Raw genomic sequence first — 26,076 nt, forward strand, 5'->3', positions numbered from 1 at the left:
CCAGTAGTAGGCCGCGCGACTGCGAGTAACCGAGGCCGGTGTAGGCCGCGCGACGACGAGTAGGTACGGCCTTTGTAATTTTAGGTTAACTCGACTAATCAATAGTAATGAAAAAATCTTTTGCTTACCTACTCACTGTCGACCGGGCCCGGATGCACCCAACACGGACAGTTTCCGTGTCCGCGGAGCGTCCGCGGAGACGCAAACCTGACGCATATTTGGGCCAGGTTTGCGTCTCCGCGGACGGCCCGATCACTTTGCGTCGCCCCGCTGGAAATGGTGCCTGACGCATTTCCGGTGACGGCGGATGAAAACGGTCGCTCAGCAACCGTTTGCGTCGCGTCGCTGGAGATGCCCTCACAACCTAAAACTCCTTTACACTGCCCTGCGCGCAAAATGGATCTGGGCGCAGAAGGTGGAGGGAAATCGTCTGTGGAGTAGCCTCGACATGTCGATATCTTCCCTCGCCCGTCCATATTTGACTCCTCCACCAATGACTCCGTTGGGTTGGAGGAAGGCCTTCTCTTCTGGGAGGATCCTTGGATTGGCGGCCTCACGGCGGGATGCATCGCTCCCAACATACTTGCCATGGTTCGGCGGTGCATCACCCAGCGCCTGACCATGCGCATCGGGCTGGAGAACCACGCGTGGGCTCGCGGTATCACATGAGAACTATCGGTAGATGCCACGATGCAATAAATAAAGTTATGGGCTGCGGTGGGTTAGGTGGTCACCATTGAGGGCCCTCGGAAGTTCCGCTGGAAGTGGCGCGCCGAAGGGCATTTCTCGGCCAAGACAACCTACCGCGCATTCTTTGCAGCAGGATCAGTACCACTACCAGGTGCTTCTCAGCTATGGCGGATTTTTGCCACGCTGCGCTTCAAGTTCTTCGGTTGGCTCGCTCTACGTGGCTAGTGTTGGACAGCTAACATGATGCGCCGGTACACTATGGCCTGCCACACCACCTGCCCTCTTTGCGGCATCCCCGACGGGGAACAACTCTCTGGCAACATGGTGGCAAGATTCGGCAGGAAGGCTCCCTCTCTCAGCGCGCAAGGCTTTCAATTCCTGCACTTTGCTGATCATGAGATCCCTATTGCTCCAATGGAACTCGCGCGTTTTCGATGGAAATCTGATCTCGGCCCACTCGCTCGTAGAGATCATCGACATTGAGTGGCTGTCATGGGTAGCGTGTAGAAGTGGAAGTTTGAAAGAGATCTTAGCCCTCTCCATGTACCTGTGCCGGCTCAAGTGATGTTTTGTTTTCGGTTGTTTTTTCCGTTTCCTGTAACATAAACTCTTGAAAGCTTAATATAATGGCACGCAGCGGGTTCTCGAAAAACAATAAGTGACAAACAACATCAACATGATAGAGGCGAAACTTCATCAATCGTTTTTGTCCCTGTGAACCTCGTCCAAGATCACAACAAGAGCCGCGATAAACACGTAGTCGACATGCGGAAACACAGTAACAGCAAATGTGTCCTTGTCGAGCAGCACACTAGAAACAGTCATCTTACGGTTCATCTGCAGTTAACACATGGTTACTTTATTAGCCAAATTACAGTCAAAAGTTTATTAGCTGAATGAATGGTCTATAAAACTTCATATTAATATGATAGTAAGAAACTTGAACCAAATCAGATGCTTACTTGAGCTATCATTGCAGCAGAGTTGCCAAGATAGAAGGCGCAGGACCTATCTAAGTAGCTGCCCTTGATCTTGAAATCGCAGACCTGTTGTGCGGTGTTTCCAGCCAAGAAGACATCCATCTCTGTCTTGAATTGGATCATTGAAGATTTCTTCACACTAAAGAGCAGATCGCCTGCGTTTGTGCTGTCCCCTCTGAACACTTCCCACCGGTGGTGCATACTGAATACCTGATGTAGTGATTGATTATTAACTGTTACTTAATCTCACACCAGGTAATGATGTTGTGTATATTGCCTTCCATTGTACATGTGGTGAGCCAGTGATACATGGGCCTAGCTTAGGCTCAATGTTTTGCTTAGAGTTGAAACTTCAGAACTCTTCAAAGAAAGCATAATTCTCTCCAACTTCCAGTTATTAACGGTTGAATGGGTGGAACAAAAACAATGTTCAAGTCTAATATTGTCCATCCAGGAAAATTCATATTTCACATTGAAATAGTTGGCAGTTCAAATTATTTGATTTCAACTTTAAAAGAGTATGTGTGGTGCATTTAATTAAGCCTCCAGATTCAGACCACGGTAACGATTATTGATGTCGATTCCCGTGAAAGTCCTATGCGGCGGTGTGGATGAGTGTTTTTATGGGAGAACCGTCAACTATATACCAAACCTTACCACTAATCCAATCAAACCACGCTTGCTCTAAAAGAAACAGGCCACACATTTTCATCTCCTAAAGTAAAAAAATCAATGATTTCTAAGCAAATGCTACAAAGAGATCTCTACAATGTTGCAAACGTGTTTCTGTGATTTTGTATGCGAAGGCTTTATGTTGGATGAGTTTGTTGTTTGGTTACAAACGGTGGCATGCTTTACGTATTTTCTCCAACCAAATAGTATTTTTTGCATACAATTTTTTCTACATGGGTGTATTCAAAATGTTGTAACTATTTTTCACAAGTTGTACTAGAGAAAATGTTACAACCAATGTTACATACATATACACAAAAAAATATTACGTGTAGAGTGTTTTGTTGCGACGAGTTGATGATAGGACGCGCCAGATTTATCAGTCTTTAGCATAAAACTACCATATTTTAGCCGAAAGTCTGAAGAAAAAACTAGCATTTCACATTTTGGCGACAACATGCTACCACTCTAGTGCAATTTTTTGCAATGTATATAATCTCGAATTGAACGCGAATTCACAACGTTTCTGGCTAGTGCGACCCACATATCATGGCCCAGTTTTCTAAGGTGGACTAGTCCCATTTGTTAGCCCAATTAAAAAAATATGATATTCTAAAAAATACATATATTAGGGAGGTCTTCTCCTTGTCTCCTGTGTGGGTGAGCTCCGACAGGGGTGCCACGGGCAAGCTCCGCTGGGGGCAATGTGGCGAGCTCCGGCAGGGGCCAACACGGCCAAGCCCCTTCAGTGGCCGAGGGGCCAATGAGCCATCGACCATGGCGGGGACGGGTTCGAAAGATATTTTTGATTCTTCTTCTTCTTTGGATACGTTTTGATTTCTTTTAGATATTTCAATTTGAGAAAATTGCTCAGATTTTGCCGTATCATCTCTGTAGCCTGCAGGTGGGTCCCATTTTTCATATTCACGGTCATTCGCGATCACTGTTTGATTAGTGTAGGTTGCAAAAAAAACTACTAGAGAGGTAGCATTATGCGCGAAAACATAAAACCGTAGTTTTCAGAATTTTCGTTGAAATTTGGAGTAGTTTTGTGATAAAGACTTGATTTATCAACTCAAGTGGATCAGACGGCCTGAAAGCCGGCTGGTTCATCCCCTGAATCAGTCCGCATCTCGGTTTTCATTTGTCTTCTGAATTACTGATTGGTCTACGGAAAATTTGAGCGCAGGGAGGGAAGACGAAACAGAAACTGGCGGAGTACCTTCTTTTCCATGGAGAGGAGGGGCAGGCCTGCGGCATCGAGGAGGACGCGGCTATTATGGATGCTGAAAATGGATCCCTTGACCGTGAGCACGACGGCGCCATTGGCGTCGGTGATGACGAAGTCGCCGTCGGAGATGCTGAGGGCCTTCTTGGTGACCGTGAGCGGCACCACGTACGGCGCGCAGAACTGATGCCCCGCCACCGGCAGCGGCGCGGGTGGGGCCTCGCTGCCCGGCAACGGAATCGCTGGGGCTGGTAGCATTTCAGACCTTGCTTGCTCGGTCGATTGATTCGGTGCTCCTGCTTGGCGTGTTCTTCGGAACGGGAAAGGCGAGATACATACAGAGTCTGAGGAAGTGAGGATGGTGTGGTCGTGTGGAGCTGCTTCTTCTCCGGAGTATTGTGTTCCCAACGTGACCAGTTGACCAAAGATTACGGGCCAGATGCCGTATGGGCCACCATAAATATCGCTCCAGCCTCAAGCAAACAACCATGCAATTATTTTAAAATACTCCCTCCGTCCGTTAGTGTCTAAATTTAGATAAATTTAAGATATCTTTTTTATAAATGGAGTTAGTGTTTTTCTTACCGAATTTCAGAAATAATACTTAAAAAAATTGTTCACTAATATTGCGTCACAAGACAAGTACTACACTAAAAGCATCTTCAACAGGCGCGAAAAAAGCTGCGCGCTAAAAAACAATTGATGCTCCTATTTTGGCTTTTTTAGGCGCCACACGTAAACTGCTTCACTAGAAGTCTAAAAATATTGCACGCGGAAAGGAGCGCCACACGCTAAAATATAGAGCCACGAATAAGTTTTAATGCAAAGTTCGATCAAACAAAGATCAAACAGGCGTCTAAATAAACTAAAAAGTGGATATATTACATATGCAATAAAATTAAAACAATGCAACAAACTATATGTGCTAGTCTAGGTTAGATGTTTACAGGTAAATTAGTCAATTACACACAATTAGGCTTGATGATTACAACTTACAAACTTGCAAACAGGTAATATGGTACTGTATTACTGCTAAGTGCTAATCTGATGCGGTCATGCGAATTGCAAACTCTGAGGAGACTAGGGGATCATGGGAATAGGTGGTGAAGAGCAGAAGAGCACTTGCCGTCCTGGGTCTTGGCCGTTGATGACGCGCCGTCGCAGTCCCCTGCACGATGCAGCCTTCTTCGCTGCCGCTGCTCAGCCACTTCCTGCCTGCTGTGCTTCGCGTCGGATCGCCTGTTGCCACTAACCGCATGTGCGTCTGTTCGTGTTAAGGCTGCGAGCGCGAGCAAAAAATGGGGAGGTGCTTTCTGCCGACCTGGTCGGCGGAAACAAGCCACCACACCCCCACGGGCAGGCAGTAGTTTCATGGGCCGCGGCCTATCAGGTACACCTTTTCTTTCATTTGTTTTGTTTTTGCATTTTTAAATCTCAACGTATTTTGGAAAACCAAAATAATTTTTGAGGTTTTTTAAAAAAATTGAACATTTTTCAAATCTGAACAAATTCAAAATTTAAACATTTTTCAAAATATAGATAATTTTAAATCCCGAACATTTTTAAAATTTGAACAAATTTGAAAAGTGAACAAATTTCAGATTTTGAACATATTTCAAAATTTAAAAGAATTTCTAAATTTGAACGAATATCGATTTTTCCCAAAATTTGAACATTTTTCAAAAATGAACATATTTTAAATTTGAACATTTTTCAATTATGAACATTTTTCGGATACGAACAATTTTTAGCTTTGAACATTTTTCGTTTTGAACACTTTTCAAATTTGAACTTTTTTGAATTTGAACTATTTTCAAATTTAAACTTTTCAATTTTGAACAAAAAGAAAAATAAACAGAAAAGGAAAGGAAACAAAAAAGAAAACAGAAAAAATAAAAAATAAAAAACAAAAACAAAAACAAAAAACAAAAAAAGAAAAAAGAAAAAAATGTGAAAATGTGCCAGGCTCAATACCCGACTAGGGTGTGCGGTGTTGGTAGGCACCGACCTGATCGGTGTATAGGATTTCCCAAAAAAAAAAGTGTTCGTGGCTCCGTGCGAGAGCGACCAGAATTGGTGGGGTGGGCTGTTGTATGGGCTATGGGCCATATGAGTAGTAGTAAAAAGAAGTTTGCTCAAAATCATTGGTATTCACGTGTGATACAGGGGAATACCCCCAGTGCAAATTTCGCAAAATATTTCGTACAAATTAGCGAAATTTTATTTGAATTTGAATAAATTTTAACAGCAAGTAAACAGTATTCTAACTATCAACATAGATGCATTACCGTCTTAGTGGTGTGCAATCGTTTCACGCTGTGCTTTCGCGAAATTTTAAACCCTGGGCGCCACCAATGGTTTAAAATATAGTATCATAAGGTAGTATTCCATCATATTAATTGTTTTATTGTTGTCAAGTTTAATGCATAGTATCATAAGGCACTCCTCTAATGGGCATTATCAAGTTTAATTAATGTGGATGCAGTCGTTTCACGTGGAGAAGACCATGAAGCTCTTAGAGCGATAGGCGGAGATGAGAATGGCAAGTTCATTGGAGCATCGTCGAGAACGATCAAGGGTATATCTGACCCTGCTACCTTGGAGGCAATGGCGTGTTCGGAAGCTTTAATCCATGCCCAGGATCAGGGGCGAAGCCAGAAAAAAATGTCGCTGGTGTCAAAAGCAACAAGTAGGTACTTTGTGCCTGCAAAACATACCACTATTATACATGTGTATAGCTCGCATGGCTAAATGTGTAGCGGGTATAAATTAACATATCTAGAATGTACTTTTTTTTTGCAAACTCACGTAAATAAGAAACAATAATTATCAATACATCACACCAAATGACCAAAATAAAGCTAGATTACAAAAGCAATTACCTCTAATTTCTTTGTCCATTGCGGTCTTTCATCTTGAGAAATCGGCCTATCACATCTTTGCATGGAGTTGATTTTTTTTTTTTTTTTAAATGGGGGAAATATCACCTCAGCTTCTGCATCCAAGGGATACACACGGTTTTTTTTATTAGATTATTCACAACACCTTACAAAAAGAATTACAAAGATCGAACCGAAGCCACCAAAACTAACGACAGCTCGCTAATCCTACATCACCGATGAGGGGGTCAAACAGAGCCAACACCCTCACATCACACCAACGCGCATCATCAAAAAACTGAAGGCCTCGACAAGTCGCCCAATGACGAGCAGCTGGGCCATCCTGGACTTGAACCAGAGACCTCGCCCGTGAAGTAAATCATCGCCCCTACGATCCAACCAATTGGAAGAGAATCAATAGACTCCTTTTCGGGAGCGATTCATCCTTCCCGAACGCAGCATACAACTCCCCGTTGTACTGCGCTCTTCAAGTGTGCTTCTTCCCCCTTCTCCCTCTTACCATGGCAAGTCCTTGGGAAATAACTCCGATGGGCAGAAAAAGGAAGGCTTCCAATCTAGGCCCTTTTAACACAGCATCGGCATAGTATGAAATTCCTCCCCGTTGTTGAACCACTGTATTTCTGTCAAACTCAGGCTGTTGAATTCTAACTTGGTGTAGAGACGACTGGGTGTTCATCGAAATTGTGAGATTGGCTCGATCACAAACTATCAAGAAGAAAGATCAAGATTCACTTTTGTCGGGCAAAGCGTAGGTCTTGAGGAAATGACTTCGCTCACTGAAGACCAAGCAGCAGCCATTCTAGATGAAAGGACACAAGCCTAAAACTGGAATGCGGATCTATTTATCTGGAATTCCTATCTTCTAAAATAAAGAGTTGCCTATCTTCAGAAATGCTGGTATAGTTGACTTGCCTCTGTTCTCGCACCGGTGTCTGCCAGGGTCTGAACCATTAGGTAGAGGATCAGCTGAAAGAAAAGGCGGACAGAGATCTTGTGCCAGATCCGTATACATTCAGCACCAGCAGAGCAGGTTTGAAAAAGGATCTTAGAGTGTCTAGGGTTGGGCCAGGAGGGTCTCTTAACGCCTTCCTTTTTCTGCCCATCGGAGTTATTTCCCAAGGACTTGCCATGGTAAGAGGGAGACCCGAAACCTGAACTACTTCGATCTTTGGATCCGGAACAATAGTACTAGCATTACAGGGTCTAGAAGGGAGGGTTCAACTGGAATGACAGCTCATGCTTGTTTTATTTGACCATCATGAACGAAATCCGTCAAAGTCTACTCTACGTTATTTCTTCATAATCCTCTTTATCATCTGGGAACTCTTCTTCGAAAACCAGGTCATTAATTTGGGCATCAAAACCTCATTCTTTAGAACTTAAGGAAGGAAGAAGAGCCGGCGGGTAGACTTGAACTCGACTGTTTGAGCTCCTTGCCCAACGACAAAAAGAAATCAATTTAGGAGAGGATTGATAGGTTTAAGCGATCGAAAGCCAATCGTTTCAGAAGATGATGACCCGCGTGTCTTGTGCTCCTACGTTCCTGTCCGTCCCCCCTGCTAGTTGGTGGATGAAGAATAGGAGAGAGCTTGAGTAGAAGATAACCCGCGAGAAGGATGTGGTTTAGCGCTTAGGCTTTCTCATACAAAAGGCTCCGGCGTCCTGTCTTGATTTTTTTTTTTGCTTTCTCAGCAGATATTTCATAAAACGGGCTCTCTATGGATCCCCACAAGTGATTAATTCTCGCATGAATTGCTCTCGAAGTAGAAGTACCGGACCAGGTAACCAGAAGATAAGGCAACTCGGCAAGACTGGACTAGTGGAACACGGCTATCTAGTGGTTCACTATATATAGGACTTGTAGAGCTTGAAAAAAAGCTTGTTTTGGTCTTTTTTTCTCTTTTCTAGGCACTGAACTTCATAGACAGACTTACCAACTGATGAGCCAAAGTAGCAAATTGATGCTCTTTTTTATGTGTTCTTAGTTCTATTTTGATTCTTTTAAACAAGAATCCAATAAACTAGAATTGAGTTAGTGGAAAAAAGGAGAGAGAGGAAAGTGATAAATGAAGAGAATCGACTAACCGGATACTTTACTTCCTTCGCCTAAAAGAGAATTTAATTTTGCGGCTCTTTCTAAAAGGCGTGAATGCAAATAAAAAACATCCCCGGGATAAGCTTCACGGCCGGGGGGTCTTCTTAATAGAAGGGACATTTGGCGATAAGCTTGTGCCTGTTTGGAGAGATCTGCTTGGGCAACGAAATAAAGTCCTGGCCCCCTTTTCTCTCTTATTGAATTAACTAATTCATTTTCTCTTTACTTTTGTATTTTTGGATATTTTTTTGATTTGATTTGGCATTATTCAACAAGAAAAAAAGAGTATTTCCTAATAATTGTTGTACCTCACAAGTCACATTAATTTGCTTATTGGCAGTGTCTATACTCTGGACTACCAAAGCATTATAAATATAAGGTAACTTGCCCGGGGGAAAAGTGACATCTAGCACGGGTCCAATAATTTGATCGATACGACCTGTACTTTTTTCTTCAATTGTGGAAACCCCGGGACGAGAAGTAGTAGGATTGGTTCTCATAATTATCACATAATAAAAAAAAGAATTCGTCGAAATTTTTCTTTTTTTCTTGTTGAATAATGCCAAATCAAATCAAAAAAATATCCAAAAATACAAAAGTAAAGAGAAAATGAATTAGTTAATTCAATAAGAGAGAAAAGGGGGCCAGGACTTTATTTCGTTGCCCAAGCGAATCCCATTCAATCGTTTACTCATGGAATGAGTCCGTTGGAAAATTCCTCTTCATCGGAATGCCACGGAAGCCGGTGCTGGAACTGCACCCAGGGTGTTTTAGATAGGCGGATACCTTCCTTCTTTGGCGCTCTTCACACTCTTTCAAAATAGTAACTACTGTAGTTTTGGGTGAAAAAGCAAATAAAACTTCGGTTGAAGGACAACGTCTACCCTTTCAGCCTGCCACCAACGCCACCACGATGCTAGACAGCTCCACCACCCTGCGCACGTCGAACATGACGTATCCGATGATGCTACCCCGCTGCACCACGTTGCCGAGATCCGCCGTCTTTAACACGAAAGAAAAACGCCGCTCCACCTCAGGACCCTCCATCTTCCATCTTCTCCATAGACGATGCCCCCAGGAGGGAGAACGACGCCGTACGCCGCCATCACCCGATCCGGGATCGGATCTAGGATTTCTCCCGGAGCAACACGAGTAAGAAGCCGTAGACTGCGACGACGATGCCTTCAGGAAGGTAACGGCGCGTGACGTCGCCATCGTCCGCCATGACCAAAGTCAGAGCATGGTTTTCACCGGCAGCTACGCTCCCCAACTCGTTGTTGGGACTGGACATGAGATCAAAAGATCCCCAATCTGGCCGCCCGCCTCCGACGAGGAAGACGAACACCACCGCTATACCCGGAGCTGCTGCCCCAGGCCACCTCAAGACGCGGGAGAAGCCCAGGAAAATGCCACAACCACATGGAGGATCGAGGGCGGACACACGAGCCCGCCTAGGCCCATCTGGGCCCAGATCGGAGACCCGCCATCAAACCCGGCCGACCCGCCACCACGGCGTGCCGCCCCTGGCCGTCGCTGCCCCGACGTCGCCGTTGATGAAGTGGAAGGAACCGGTGGAGGCCGCAGCCGATTCCTCCCGTCGCCGGCGGAGGTAAAGGCCGCCGCCGCCACGCCACCGGGGCTTTGCCCAGCAGTGCACAGGGCGGCGGCGGGAGAGGGGACTTGAGGAGGGCATGGAGTTGAATATAGAAGTCTTTGCTCCAAGAAACAAATGATGAAGTGATTCATGAAATCATCTCCAATGCCACTGCAAAACACTATTTTCATTTTTGAATAGCACCTGAAGTGGCCAACGCGTAGAACTAACACCAACTTCAACAGTTGATATACCAAGGGAAATGTCAAATTCGTGTTTCGGTACTAACTATCAGCTTAGACAAGTTCAGAACTATAAGCAAAACACAACATCCTTCTTCTCACTATCGATTTGAGCTTAGCTTGATCGTGCAAATGCAGTCCACCTGATGAGTAGATCAACCGCCGAAACCTCCGAACAATTATAAAAATTCATTAATTCCACACATATGAGAAACCCTAAGATAATAGGAGAATTGAGAATTTAGGGAATCAAATCTCTTGTGGTGAAGGACTGAAAGGGCTCTACTTCAAAAAAAAAAAAAAAAGAAAGGGCTCCGCTATAGTCGCAGTTACAATTCGTAATTGCAGGAGAATCTTCAACTTTCCCATGGATGGAGAGAGGAAGGGGCAACTTGGCCGGTACAGCTATGGGCGACGCGCGACGGTTCGCTGGAACAGTGGCGTCGAGCGTTTCAATCGGGAAGAGGAGTGTACAGCTTCAGGGAAAGAATTGATGAGCAAACATAAAGTGATCGATCGATCGGTTCTGCCCTGTGGTGGGCTGCTTGCTTCGCGTATTGGGCTGCTGCTTGCTTCGCGTTCGGGCCTGCTAAGGTATTGCTACCTGCAGGGTGTTCACGGGCTGGGGCCATATTGTTTTTTTCACTGGGGTCAATTTTCTAAACTGGGCTAAATGTACAAGGGTTTGGGTCACTGATGCAGGCGGAGGCGGAAGTCCACTTGTCCGCTTCGTCTGCGCCGCTAAAAAGACCCAAACAACATAGCGGCTGGGCCACATAAGCGAGGCGGCTTGACAGACAGTGTGTACTTGGCCTGCCAGGCCGTCCATCCCGCTAGGAAAAAACAAATGTCACTGCTCGAAGCAGCGGAATCATACTAGAAACAAAGGGACCGTCGCCACGCTGGTCATCGCCGTTGGGCCGGCGTGTCGCTCGTCGCCGGCCAACACATGACCGTCTGCACCTAGATTGTCGCCTCCCTGCACCCCGCTCGTAGCCGCCCAACACCTTCCCTTCTACGCCCCCCGGCTCCCTTGCCGTCGCCGCCTCTGGAGAAAGATGGGCGCGTATGGGGCGAGGGCAACAATCCGGCGGAGGAGGAAGCGAATCTACCAGAGGAGGAGGTGCAGAAGAATCCTTCAGATCAAGAGGACATGAATCCGGCGGGACAGATAGCAACGCATCTTTGATCCTTCTCTTCCCCATCGATGCCATCTTTGCTTAATTTGTGACTGTATTGGTTTACAAAATTTATAAATGTTAGATTTAGTGATTTTTAGAGAAGGATTGCTTATGCAAGGTCTACATGAATCATATGTTTGTGTCAATCCTTCATTTGTGCAAAAGCTGCGAGAAAGCTTTGATGGGATTCGTAGCATAGAAAACAAAAAAATTCTTACCGCAAGAACAAAACACAAGCCAAGATCTAATCTAGTAGACGGTAGCAACGAGGAGATCAAGAGACTAACCCTCGAAGATTCGCAAAGCTTAACGAGATTAGATCTCGTGGTGGATGTAGTCGATCACTTGCCGCTTGCAAAAGCGTGTAGAAGATCTTGACGGTGCCACAATCGGGCAGACACCTCCGTACTCGGTCACACGTACGGTGTTGATGAAGACGACGTCCTCCTCCCCGTTCCAGCGGGCAGCGGAAGTAGTAGATCCTCCTCGGAATCCCGGCAGCACGACGGCGTGGTGGCGGTGGTGGTGGAGAACTCCGGCAGGGCTTGGTGTGTGTCCGGCCCCCTCCCCTTGCTCCTCAATATATAGGTGGAAGCCCCCAAGAGTTGTAGTCCAAGTCTTCGAATAAGACCCCAACACCAAAACTTGCCATAGGTGGGAAACCTACTCAAGATGGGAGTCCTACTCAGGCCTTGTTTGGTTCCAGAGTATTAGCGGGGATATGCGAGTATTATCCCGGCCCATTTCCGAATCCCCAGTTTTTTCCGATAGCCCATTTGGTACTAGAGTTTTGGGCAAAAAAAATCCCCGCCATCCCCGGAAAACCCTGTCCCCGATCCATTTTTTTGTCTTGGGCTCAATCCATGACCCAGGGGCCGCGTATTATCCCCGTCTCGTTCTATCCCCATCCAAACCCTACCCCATAGGCAGCGCTCAAGCGGCCGGCGGCGAGCGTACCGGCGGCGAACGGAGCACTACCGAGTGGAGTTGCATGAGGCGGAGCTGCCGGAGGGGAGGAACATCTGCGGGGAAGACAATACCACATCGCCGCTCGACATCGCCACTCCACATCGCCGCCGCCGCCGTTCTTGGGACCTGACCGGCGACGCCACCTCATGTACTTCGGTATTGTTACCCTCCAAAACCCACCGAAGGGCAATGGCTAAGCAACACGAAGAGCCGGGAGGCTCCCAAGGCCGCTTAGTGGACCCTGGCACCTCGCGTCGTCCCGCAAATCTTCCAGCCACGTCCTGGCGGTTGCTAGGACGTGCCACCTGACCTAGACCCGATCAGGAAGGTGTTAGAGTGCTTCGATTGTTCCTGCATGGTAGACACGTAAACATTAAATACGAGCCCTATCGGCTCTCAGGTTTCCCTATGGATCGGCTCAAAGAGCCGATCGCCCCATGGTTCACGTTGGATTTGCAATGACATGGGATCCTGCTTGATCAAAACAAAGCTAAAGCGATCCACGACAGTTTAGGGTTTTCACCGCATAACCGGAACGTCCTACGTGTGATCGGGCCTAGCAGCTACGGAAGATGATGCAAACTACCCCTACGAGAGGCCTAAAAACCAACACAACGTTGATTCCCGGAACATCCCTTGCGAGGACGGTGAACAACACCTAACGCACTACCGGATCGTCCGACCCCAAAGCATAAGGCCTAACTATGCGGATATTAAACTAATCCTTGCGGGGCAAGGAGCAACTATAACGGATCGGATCTACTAAGTAACGAACAAGCAAGATGCTGCCCTTACACCCAGATAGGTGTAAGGGCAGCTAGGTGTCGAGGGACGGCATTGCCACGCAGATATGCACGAGAAAGCATCAATGCAAGCCCCTAAACACCTAAAGATAAGTAGTACTGCTCGCCATCAACAACGCTTCAAGCACGAGCAGTACAAGGTAGACGAATAAACGTGTACTGCCTAGATCGCGAGATGCGATCTAGGCAGCATGGTGCTTACCCGGGAGAAACCCTCGAAGAAAGGGGTGGCGATGCGCCTGATTTGTGTTTGTTTGAGCGAGGATTGTCCTCCTTTTCCGATAATCCTAGATACATATTTATAGTCCAAGGGACTTTCTAATTGAGGCGTGCACCTAACCGTGCACGGGCCAGACTCTATCTGTTAATTCTAAACACGATACGATCTAATAATATTACAGATACACGGGCAATTTATCCCAAACTCTTAGCGCGAGGTCGCTTCGAAGATGCTCCACGTGTACTTCCTTCAAGCCCATCTTCACTTACGGCCCATCTCCTGATTTGGCCAAAATCGGGTGGTAACACATGCCCCCCTGGTTTTGATAATGATAATTGCAAAACCATCTGTCTCCTTCGAAGGGTCATGTCGTGGCGTAACCGTCGCAGTTTTCTTCATGATGACGTCTCGCCTTCTCAACTTCCCTGCACGATTTGACGGTTCTGGCACCACGTCCTCGGGAACTGCTTAGGCATTAAACCACTATATTCCCCTTTTTATTTGGCCACTTCCTGTAGTTCCCTTCCTCATCCCCTTCGCGTCAGCACTTCCAAAAGTCCTCCTCCGCCGCCATGTCTTCCTCTTCTTCCTCCTCCACTTCATCGGGTCTTTCCTACGTGTCCTCTCCCATCCGGGAATCAACACCAGAGTGGGGTACGCAGGCGGCGTACGATATCCTTGCCCCAACAGCGTGGGACAAGGAAGACCATGACTTCTCCGTCTGGTCCGAGGATGACAGGTCCTCAACTGACGGGGAGCGTGACCTCCGCTTCCTCGCCAATGAGGAAGCCGTGGAGGAAAGCGACGACGACCGCCTTTCCTGGGACGGGGTCACCTCCTCTGAGGAGGTGAAGGAGGAGGAGGAGGACGACAGCTCTTCCGACGAGCCGCCGGCCAAACGCCAATGCCCCTGGCCCGGGAACCTCAGCGACTTCGACAGCGAGGACGATGATGCTGACGAGGAGGATGAGGACGATGAGGGTCCTGCCGGCGGCCGCTACAGCAGCGATGACGAGCCCGCCGGAAGCACCGATAGCGGCGGCGACGGCGATGATGAGGGCATCAATAGCCCCTAGATAGGATCCCTAGCATAGGATCAGTAGTAGTAGGAGGGACAATGTATTCCCCCAGGCCTTGCTTTTGAGAGCAATTGATGACCCACAAGTATAGGGGATCGCAACAGTCTTCGAGGGAAGTATTACCCAATTTATTGATTCGACACAAGGGGAGACAAAGAATACTTGTAAGCCTTAACAGCGGAGTTGTCAATTCAGCTGCACCCGGAAACAGACTTGCTCGCAAGAGTTTATCGAGTAGTAACCGTTTTATGGCAAGTGGAAATAGTGAAATAACAAAGAGCGGTGAAATAAAGACAGCGAGTAGTGATTATAGTAAACAAGCAGGATTAAAATACCGTAGGCACAGTGGACGGATTTAACGGGCGTTGCATGGATGAGAGAAACTCATATAACAATCAAAGCATGGGCATTTGCGGATAATAATAAAACGGTATCCAAGTACTAATCAATCAATAGGCATGTGTTCCATATTTAGTCGTACGTGCTCGCAATGAGAAACTTGCACAACATCTTTTGTCCTACCAGCCGGTGGCAGCCGGGCCTCTAGGGAAACTATCGGATATTAAGGTACTCCTTTTAATAGAGTACCGGAGCAAAGCATTAACACTCCGTGAACACATGTGATCCTCACGTCACTACCATCCCCTCCGGTTGTCCCGATTTCTGTCACTTCGGGGCCATTGGTTCCGGACAGCGACATGTGTATACAACTTGCAGGTAAGATCACAAACAACGAATATCTTCATGAATCAATAACATGTTCAGATCTGAGATCATGGCACTCGGGCCCTAGTGACAAGCATTAAGCATAACAAGTTGCAACAATATCATAAAAGTGACATCTACGGATACTAGGCACTATGCCCTAACAATCTTATGACTATTACATGACCAATCTCATCCAATCCCTACCATCCCCTTCAGCCTACAGCGGGGGAATTACTCACACATGGATGGGGGAAACATGGCTGGTCGATGGAGAGGCGTTGGCGGTGATGGCGGTGAAGATCTCCTCCAATTCCCCGTCCCGGCGGAGTGCCGAACGGAGACTTCGGCTCCCGCGACGGAGTTTCGCGATGTGGCGGCTCTCCGGAGGGTTTCGGCGATTTCGACTTCTCCCCGTGCGTTTTCGGGTCGAACCCAATAAGTAGTCCGAAGGGGGGCGTCGGAGGCCGGCCGAGGGGGCCACACCACATGGCCGCGCGGGCCCCCCCTGGGCCGCGCCGCCATATGGTGTGGGGCCCTCGGGCCTCCACCTCTCTTGCCCTTCTGGCTCCGTCAATATTCTGGTAAAATAGGGCCTTCTGCATAAATTCCGAGGATTTTCCCGAAAGTTAGATTTCTGCACAAAAACGAGACACCAGAGCAGTTCCATCGAAAACAGCGTTAGTCCGTGTTAGTTGTATCCAAAATACACAAATTAGAGGCAAAACAATAGCAAAAGTGTTCGGGAAAGTAGATACGTTTTGGACGTATCAACTCCCCCAAGCTTAGCTTATTGCTTGTCCTCAAGCAATTCAGTTAACAACTGAGCGATAAAAGAACTTTCACGAACACATTTGCTCATATGATGTATATATTCTCATGCTATGGCTAATACTTAAGCAGTTCATAATGAGACACATGCAAATAAGATCATCCAACAGCTATGTCAATCATGGAGAGGTACCAACAATTAATAATAAGCACCATGAATCATGTATATAAGCAGGATTGCAATGTTCATAAGAGAATATGATAAAGTGGTATCTCGCTTGCCCGTATTTGATCGGCAAAACATAAATGCCGAGGCACCTCTGCAGTTCATAGAAAGACTAGAAGTAGTGATTGTCAAAGATAAAAGCATCAAAGTTATACCACAATCAATCATATTTTGAGACAAGCATATTATACTAAGAATGACAGTCGTGCTCTCAAGATAGTGCTCAAAGAAAGAATGGAGACACAACATAAAAGTAAAAGATTGACCCTTCGCAGAGGGAAGCAGGGATTAACATGCGCTAGAGCTTTTCATTTGTAAAGCAGGAGTAAAATTACTTTGAGAGGTGTTTGTTGTTGTCAACGAATGGTAATGGGTACACTAACTACCTCATCAACCGGACTCACAAGAGCGGCTCCCATTTTATTTATTTTTGGGTGGCACTCCTTCCAACCTTTCTTTCACAAACCATGGCTAACCGAATCCTCTGGTGCCTCGCCAACAATCACATACCATGAAGGAGTGCTTTTTATTTAAGTTTTATTATGATGATGACACTCCCCCAACCTTTGCTTACACAAGCCATGGCTAACCGAATCCTTCGGGTGCCGTCCAACAATCACAAACCATGGAGGAGTGTCTATTTAAGTTAATTAATTTGGGATCGGGAATCCCATTGCCAGCTCTTTTTGCAAAATTATTGGATAAGCGGATGTGCCACTAGTCCATATGAGAGTCCGTCAAAAGTAAATGACAAGGTTGAAAGCTAAACACCACATACTTCCTCATGAGCTATGAAACATTAACACAAATTGAGAAGCATTTTGAAAGTTTTAAAGGTAGCGCATGAGAATTACTTGGAATGGTTTGAAATGCCATGCATAGGTATTTATGGTGGACACTTTTGGAACAACTTGGTTTTCAGGTGTTTGGAGGCACGAGCGGCGTTCCCGCTCAAGTACAAGTGAAGGCTAGCAAAAGACTAGGGAGCGACAAATCAAGAGAGCAAGAATCGTCATAATCATGCTTGCGGCAAAATAAATTAACGGAGGCATAAAAGTGATACAAGAACTCTGAAGCAATATAAATCATCGAGGCTTAATTGACTTTTTGTTCAGTCATATGCATGCGTGAGCATGTGCCAAGTCGATATAAATGAATTATTCAGAGGAGGATACCACAATGCCATACTTACTTATGAATAAAACAATGCAAGCAAACATCCATGACATGCTACTCATATTAATAAATTGGAACTAAACATGAGAGATCATGAACTACTAGACTTTCTCAAATAACATATACCTCACATGAACCAACTAAGCATGCTCATATGGATGAGTATATGTACAAAAATGAAAGCAAATAGAGTTCATACCAGCCTCTCACCACAATCAGATTGTCGTAGATCGTCATTATTGCCTTTTCACTTCTGTAGCTTGGATAATATGAAATGAAAACCACGCTCCAGCCACCGAAGACCATTGAACTCATGATGAACTTTACAAACCAAAGAAGAACATCAAATATTTTTGGTGTTTTCGAATTGGAAACAAGAGCGAAAGAAAACAAGCAACAAAGCAAAATCTTTTTGGGTTTTCTCATAGCAAACTAACGATAGCAAATAAAGTAAACTAAGAGCAAGGAACCAAATAAACAAATGGTGAAGAGAAACAACAGAAATATTTTTGGTCTTTTTGTGTTTTAGGAAAGAAACAAAGTGAAAACAAAAGAATGCAAACTAACGAAACACGTAAAAGCAGGATGACAGAAATCTGCCAAATCCTGACAGCAGTACAGAAATCGAAGTTAACAAAAATCTTCCATTGCTCAGACCAAAAAGTGTTCAACTAATGAAAGTTAGATAACAACCTGGGGCACATGCTCAAAAATTGGCAACTTAAAATAACGTTCTGGCTGTGCGTACGAATTTTTTTGGTAACAGCACAGAATCTGTTTTTGGACAGCACTTCCCCAAATATCATCTCCCTCTCATTAGAAAACCACTCTAGAGACTAAACAAGTATGTACAAGTATCCAGCAACCATAATATGCAAAGAATGAGTGATGCCGGTATACCTCCCCCCAAGCTTAGGCTTTTGGCCTAAGTGGAGTTCATTCCCACGGTCCCCATGAAGTGGTGTCTCCGTAGTATGACGAAGAACGACCCGGTTCCATGTATGTGCTGGAGGAAACGTCGGGGTACGTGACGGTGTAGTCGTAGGAGGGCTCGGCGTTCTCGGAGTCATGTTGCTGGTGGAATTCTTGTATCTTCATATGTTCCTCCACCGCCTCCTTAGTGAGCGACCATGATTGCCTATCAATATTGAACAAACCTGGCTGGGGAAGAGGGATTTCCTTCTCATTCCCATCAGCAAACAACATTCTATAGACCATATTATCTATAGTGGAGTCAGTAGTAACAAAATGATGGCTCTTCATAGCAGCAATATCTAGTCTCCTAGGGGTTAATGGTACATCATTAGAATCAAGAGGAATCTCTAGATGTGTTAAAATGCGCAGTGCAATAGTTCCTCCAAAAATAGGCCCCCTGCTAGACAGGCGGCGAGCAATAAGAGAACCAAGATGATAAGATGTCTCTCCAGTAAGTGCAACATTCAAGAAAGCAAGATGGTAGCTAGAGATGTTGCTAGTATTTTCTCTACCCAAAATGCTAGTAGCAATGTAATATGCGAAATATTTAATAGCGGGGAGTTGAATGTTTCTTATCTTCCCTCGCTGGATGGTGCGGCAATCATCCTCGGTGATCCCTCGGTAGAGCTCCAACAAGTCTCGGGGGTTGTCATCAATCCTCCTTGCTGTACCTACAGGGGCAATATCCAATGCACGACAAAATTCTTCCAATTTCATAGTAACAGGAATATCATAGATCTTGAATGCAACTCGTCGGCTCAAATTGCGCGTTGTGGAACTTGAAGCTCTCAACGAAAACTTTGGTGAGCCCGTAGTATTGTTCCCTCTCATCTCCCACGTAGGTGGCTAAGCCTGCCCCGTTGACAAGGGTGAAGAAATCATCCAATATCCCCGCATTTGTCGAAACTCATAACATGGGAAGGATGAAGCATTAGGAGCCCCATTGTCCTCCTCGGGCGCGAAGCTAGGCGCGATGACATCCTCATTGTAGGACCGCCTAATCTGAGTAGACGCCCTTGAGGGCCTACCGGTGCTGGTTGTTGCTTTCTTGAACAATTCTCCAAATTTGAATTTCTTCATCTTCCCTTCTGAAATTTTCAACAATCATTATAAAATTTGATTTCAAGGTATGTAATTGAAGGGAACTACTATAGGAACTTGCTAGAGTACTAATCATGCATCAAAACTAATTTCTTCCACTTAGAACAAGCATGCAAGCTCACTAAACATGTTATCTACAGCAGCAAAATATTCAAGATATACTCAACCAAATGAAATTCTAATTGGACAATCAAAGGAGTCACATACCAAGGAGTAAAAGTGCCAAATTTCAAACAGAAATCTGGGCTGAGCAAGGAGATCGAAAAATTGCGAGTTCTTGAGCAGAAACACGAGTGAGAGAAACTTGGTACGAGTTTTTTCGGGAGAGAGAAGATGCTGGGAGGAAGAGATGATGTAGTGGGGCAAGGGGTGGCCCACACCACAAGGTGGCGCGGCCCCCTTGCTGGCCGCGACGGCCTATGGTGTGGCACCTCCTGGTGCCCCACAGGTCATCCTACTGGTGCTCCCGAGTGCCTCGTCGAAAAATAGGACCAACGGTGTAATTTTTGTAATTTTTAGAGAACTTCGAAAAATGCACATTTCTGGGTATTAAATTAATGATTACTGCGCAGGAAAATGATTTCTAAAATCTCAAATGACTAAAGCATATTGCAAAACAAAAAGTGCTACAGCGAGTAAAATAAGTGGAGGGAGAAAGAAAGAAAGAAGTGTTGTTTAGCTCTTTTATGCAATAAAATATACTTGTTAACAAGGTTGATCAAGTCTTGCTACCAAATAAATTTTATATGACATAAGAAGAAATAAACCCCAAATCAATCATGTTACCTTATATTGAATTGATATGGATCCAATCACAAGAGTTTAATATTCTTCTTTAGGCTCATATATAGGACAATCAATGGATCCCACTTTGATAGTTTTCACATTAAAAATTGTATTGACTCCACATACTTTATCAATCCTCTTGGGAAAATAGACGAGTGTGTTCCTTATCATCAACATTGAAAGTAACCATGCCTTTATTGCAATCAATAACAGCCCCTGCAGTATTAAGAAAGGGTCTTCCAAGAATAATAGACATATTATCATCTTCGAGGCATTTCCAACACAACAAAATCAGTTAATATCAAGCAATGTCTGAGTAACTTGAACAGGAACATTTTCACATAAACCAACAGGAATAGCAAGTAGATTTATCGGCCATTTGCAAAGATATATCAGTTGGTATCAATTTATCTAAATCAAGTCTCTTATAAAGAGAAAAAGGCATCACACTCACGCCTGCTCCCAAATCACATAGAGCGAGTTCTAACATAATTATTCTTGATGGAACAAGGAATAGTCGGTATACACGGGTCTCCAAGCTTCTTTGGAATCTTACCATTAAAGGAGTAATTAGCGAGCATAGTGGAAATTTCCTCATTGGGGATTTTCCTTTTGTTAGAGACAATATCTTTCATATACTTTGAATAAGGAGGCAATTTAATAGCATCAGTCAAAGGGATTTGCAAAAATAAAGGTTTCATCCAATCACAAAATTTATTATAATGTTCCTCCTCCTTTGATTTTAGTTTCTTAGCAGGAAAAGGCATTTGCTTTTGAACCCAAGGTTCTCTTTCATTACCATGTTTCTCAGTAATAAAATCTTCTTTAGTGTACTTTTTATTTTTAGCATGCTTTTCAGGTTCTTTTTCAATTTCTTCTTTATCAGGAGTATCATTCTTATCATTATCTTCCTCATGTTCATTACCACTTTCAGTTTCAGCATCAGAAATAGAAATACTATTAGGATCATTAACAGGTTCAGAGGATTCTACAACATTCTTATGTTTCTTTTTCTTTTTCTTAGATGGAGCACTAGTTTTAGTTAGTTGAGAATCTTGTTCAACTCTTTTGGGATGCCCTTCGGGATATAGAGGATCCTGGGTAGAAACACCACCTCTAGTTGTTACTTCATAAGCATGTTTTTCTTTAGAATTATTTCCCAACAAGTCATTTTGCACTTTAGTAAGTTGATCAATTTGAGTTTGAACCATTTGAAAATGTTTAACAAGTATCTTAACATCATTAGAGGTTCTCTCCACAATACCATGCAATTCACTAATAGCTCGGGAATTTTCCATTAAATGATTCTCTACCCTCATATTAAAGTTTTCTTGCTTAACAATATAATTATCAAACTCATCTAAGCATTGAGCAGGAGGTTTTGAATACGGAATATCTTCCCTAGTAAAGCGTTGAAGAGAATGTACCTCAATCATGGATGAAGGGGGAGTTATCTCACATAAATCTTCTATAGGAGGTAAATTCTTCACATCTTCAGGTTTAATACCCTTCTCTTTAAGAGACTTCTTGGCTTCCCTCATATCTTCATCATTTAATTTAATCATACCCCTCTTCTTCACTATCGGTGTAGGGGTTGGTTCAGGTGTAGACCAATCATCATGATTCCGGCCTATTTTAGCCAATAATTCTTCAGCGTCGTCTGGAGTTCTTTTCCTGAAAACACAACCAGCACAACTATCCGGGTATGCCCTAGACTCAATGGTTAGTCCACTATAAAATATATCAAGTAAATCATGCTTTTCCAAATCATGGTCAGGCTGAGCTCTAATAAGAGAGCAAAATCTTGCCCAAGCCTCAGGCAATTTCTCTCCATCTTCCTGGTCAAAATTATAAATTCTTTGCAAAGCAGCATGTTGAGCACTAGCAGGAAAGTATTTGCGGAAGAAAACATCAAGCAATTCTTTTGGACTTTTAATAGAACCAGGAGACAAATTATTATACCAAGTTTTAGCATCATCCTTTAATTAGAAAGGAAAAATTTTAGCGACAAAATAAGTACGCATCTTAATATCATCAGAAAACAAGCCACTAAGAGTAGATAATTCAGTCATGTGTTCAACAGCACTTTCTTTTTCAGTACCACAAAAGGGTGTTTTTTCAACAATAGCTATATGAGATAAATCAAGAGAAAAATCATAATCTTTATCCCTAATGTTTATAGGAGATGTGGCAAATTTAGGATCAGGAGATAGTTTATATCTAACGAGCATGTTCCGCAAGCAACTTTTTAATTTTCCTTGCATCGAGTAGTAGCATTGCATTTTTCAATAAAATCATCATCAAGCTCTACATAATCTTCATCAAGATCATCACTAGAATATTCAACGGACTCGGGCGAATTAACGGGTGTAGCAGCATTTTCATTAGGAGTTTCAGTATTTTCAATTTGTCTAGACTTAGCAATTGTAGCATCTAGAAAAGATCCTAACGAACCATCATTATCAAGCACAGCAGAAGCATCATCACAATTATGAGAGGAATTTTCAGATTCAGCAGAAGTACCAGCATTTGAAGCTTGTGGTGGTGAAACAAGTTTACTAATCATAGATGGTGAATCAAGAGCTCAGCCTGATGGTAATATGGCGATCTTAGTATCACGAGGTTTACCCATGATGGAGAATTTGCAGCGAACAATATCAATCCAAGTGAACTTCAAAATAAAGCTATGCTCCCCGGCAACGGCGCCAGAAAATAGTCTTGATGACCCACAAGTATAGGGGATCGCAACAGTCTTCGAGGGAAGTATTACCCAATTTATTGATTCGACACAAGGGGAGACAAAGAATACTTGTAAGCCTTAACAGCGGAGTTGTCAATTCAGCTGCACACTGGAAACGGACTTGCTCGCAAGAGTTTATCGAGTAGTAACGAGTTTTATGGCAGTGGAAATAGTGAAATAACAGCAGCGGTGAAATAAAGACAGCGAGTAGTGATTATAGTAAACAGCAGGATTAAAATATCGTAGGCACGGGGACGGATTTAACGGGCGTTGCATGGATGAGAGAAACTCATATAACAGTCAAAGCATGGGCATTTGCAGATAATAATAAAACGGTATCCAAGTACTAATCAATCAATAGGCATGTGTTCCATATTTAGTCGTACGTGCTCGCAATGAGAAACTTGCACAACATCTTTTGTCCTACCAGCCGGTGGCAGCCGGGCCTCTAGGGAAACTACTGGATATTAAGGTACTCCTTTTAATAGAGTACCGGAGCAAAGCATTAACACTCCGTGAACACATGTGATCCTCACGTCACTACCATCCCCTCCGGTTGTCCCGATTCCTGTCACTTCGGGGCCATTGGTTCCGGACAGCGACATGTGTATACAACTTGCAGGTAAGATCATAAACAACGAATATCTTCATGAATCAATAACATGTTCAGATCTGAGATCATGGCACTCGGGCCCTAGTGACAAGCATTAAGCATAACAAGTTGCAACAATATCATAAAAGTGACATCTACGGATACTAGGCACTATGCCCTAACAATCTTATGACTATTACATGACCAATCTCATCCAATCCCTACCATCCCCTTCAGCCTACAGCGGGGGAATTACTCACACATGGATGGGGGAAACATGGCTGGTCGATGGAGAGGCGTTGGCGGTGATGGCGGTGAAGATCTCCTCCAATTCCCCATCCCGGCGGAGTGCCAGAACGGAGACTTCTGGCTCCCGCGACGGAGTTTCACGATGTGGCGGCTCTCTGGAGGGTTTCTGGCGATTTCGACTTCTCCCCGTGCGTTTTCAGGTCGAACCCAATAAGTAGTCCGAAGGGGGGCGTCGGAGGCCGGCCGAGGGGGCCACACCACATGGCCGCGCGGGCCCCCCCTGGGCCGCGCCGCCATATGGTGTGGGGCCCTCGGGCCTCCACCTCTCTTGCCCTTCTGGCTCCGTCAATATTCTGGTAAAATAGGGCCTTCGCATAAATTCCGAGGATTTTCCCGAAAGTTGGATTTCGCACAAAAACGAGACACCAGAGCAGTTCTGCTGAAAACAGCGTTAGTCCGTGTTAGTTGTATCCAAAATACACAAATTAGAGGCAAAACAATAGCAAAAGTGTACGGGAAAGTAGATACGTTTTGGACGTATCAGCAATCAGCTCTTTTCATGTAAGAAATCTGATTATTGATTGAAGAAATTTCCCCAATTTGGCTCTGCCGATTCCTTGCAAATTGATTTAGCCGATTCTCCCTTGTATTGATTTTGCCGATTGTTAGCCTGATCAACGCTCGATGAACCGATGGCAACGCATCGGTCTCTTATGACAAATTCCGAGATAGACCAATTCAGATCCTCAAATTTCAGTCGAACAGGACCAAATCGTAATCGCGCACACCTTAAATCTTGGAAATCCAAGTCCCCTAAGCTTTAATGTTAGCGCTGCTCGGCAAGACTCTAGAATTGATGCCTTCAGGAGGAATCTAGGACCATTGCTGAACATCTTGATCGCCTACAACTTTCCCCGCGATGCTTTGTTTCTTTGTATCAACAAACTGGCCCAAGGCCTATCAATTATGATGGCTCCCTCTTCAAATTGGTGGCTCTAGCTCCACAGAACAAAGAACCTTGAGGGCGAGCTGCCCCCGAGCCTCAGTCAAGGCGAAAACAGAAGCGGACCAGCCAAAGGGGCCATCATCGGCTTCCCAATTGTAGTGCAGCATCAGCCGATTCTAACCAAATCGGCTTTCAATAGCAGAGAACCTTCAAGGCGAGCTGCCCCCCGAGCTTCTTCAGTCCAATGAGGCAACCTCTGGTGAGAAATGCAGTTCAGTCCAACTGGACAATCGTCGGTTGTTCTCATGATCTTTAGCCCGATCTGCACGTTCATGCTGTTCTTGCTGTTGGCCAGGGCTGCGATCCTCAAACTTGCCGGCAAATACCACAGATTAAATGAGGAAAAGGGCCGTCTTGGACGCCCGAACTGATGCTTCTGCTGGTGCTGCCGAGCTTGAAGTCTTGCAGAAGGAGTTGGAAGTCCTTGAAGAGAGGGCCTGAGTCACCAAGCAATCCCAATGAGGGGTTCCTCCAGTAAAGCCTCGCCACGTAACTTGATGATCGCTCCATTAGGCTTCTGCTCCCTTGAGTCGATGGCTGTGCACCGGCTTTGAATTCTTAAGTCGATGTCTACGCATCGGCTGTGCCCAAAAATTTCTGTATTCTCGTTTTTTTTTTATTGGCCGATTGCATCGGCCCCCCATACTTGAGCTGTTCTGCTGGGCATTCGACATGCATTCTCAGCCTCGTATCCTCTTCATATCCTTTGCCTCATCCATCTATGTGCCCCCCGAGCCGATTCTGTCAAGTAATTGATGGTATCGGCTCTTCAGGCATCTGTTGGATCAATGCTGAACACAGACAAAGGTATGTTGAGGATAGTTTCGGCCGATTGCCAGAATCGGCCTCCCTTTCCATTGCAATGTTTGACGATGGTTTGCAACTTCTTGGATTTCCGCCGTAGCTATGTGGCATGCTGGAGATAAGATCCCTTGCTTTTCATTTTTTGAGGGCCGATCTCAGAGATCGGCCTTGCCACGTACGTCCAATGTCTTGGACCTGCTACTCCGTCCGGGTCACGGATACCATGTTTGTATCAGCCGATGCCTCTGCATCGGCATCGGCCGATGCTCGTGCATCGGCTTTCGCCTGTTTT

At 44.9% G+C, this 26,076-nt stretch overlaps 1 protein-coding gene across 1 annotated transcript; it reads right to left on the reverse strand.

Moving 5' to 3' along the window:
- Positions 1-1,336: 1,336 nt before the first annotated feature.
- On the reverse strand, positions 1,337-3,828 carry LOC124648025 (protein LURP-one-related 15-like). Its single transcript, XM_047187856.1, has 3 exons — positions 3,565-3,828; positions 1,653-1,880; positions 1,337-1,527 (listed from the first exon to the last, which is right to left on the reverse strand). Exons 1-3 carry the CDS (start codon positions 3,826-3,828, stop codon positions 1,387-1,389), a joined length of 633 nt encoding a protein of 210 aa, XP_047043812.1. The 3' UTR covers positions 1,337-1,386.
- Positions 3,829-26,076: the final 22,248 nt, after the last annotated feature.

This window comes from Lolium rigidum, chromosome 4, assembly GCF_022539505.1.
Source record: "Lolium rigidum isolate FL_2022 chromosome 4, APGP_CSIRO_Lrig_0.1, whole genome shotgun sequence".
Lineage (NCBI taxonomy): Eukaryota > Viridiplantae > Streptophyta > Magnoliopsida > Poales > Poaceae > Lolium > Lolium rigidum.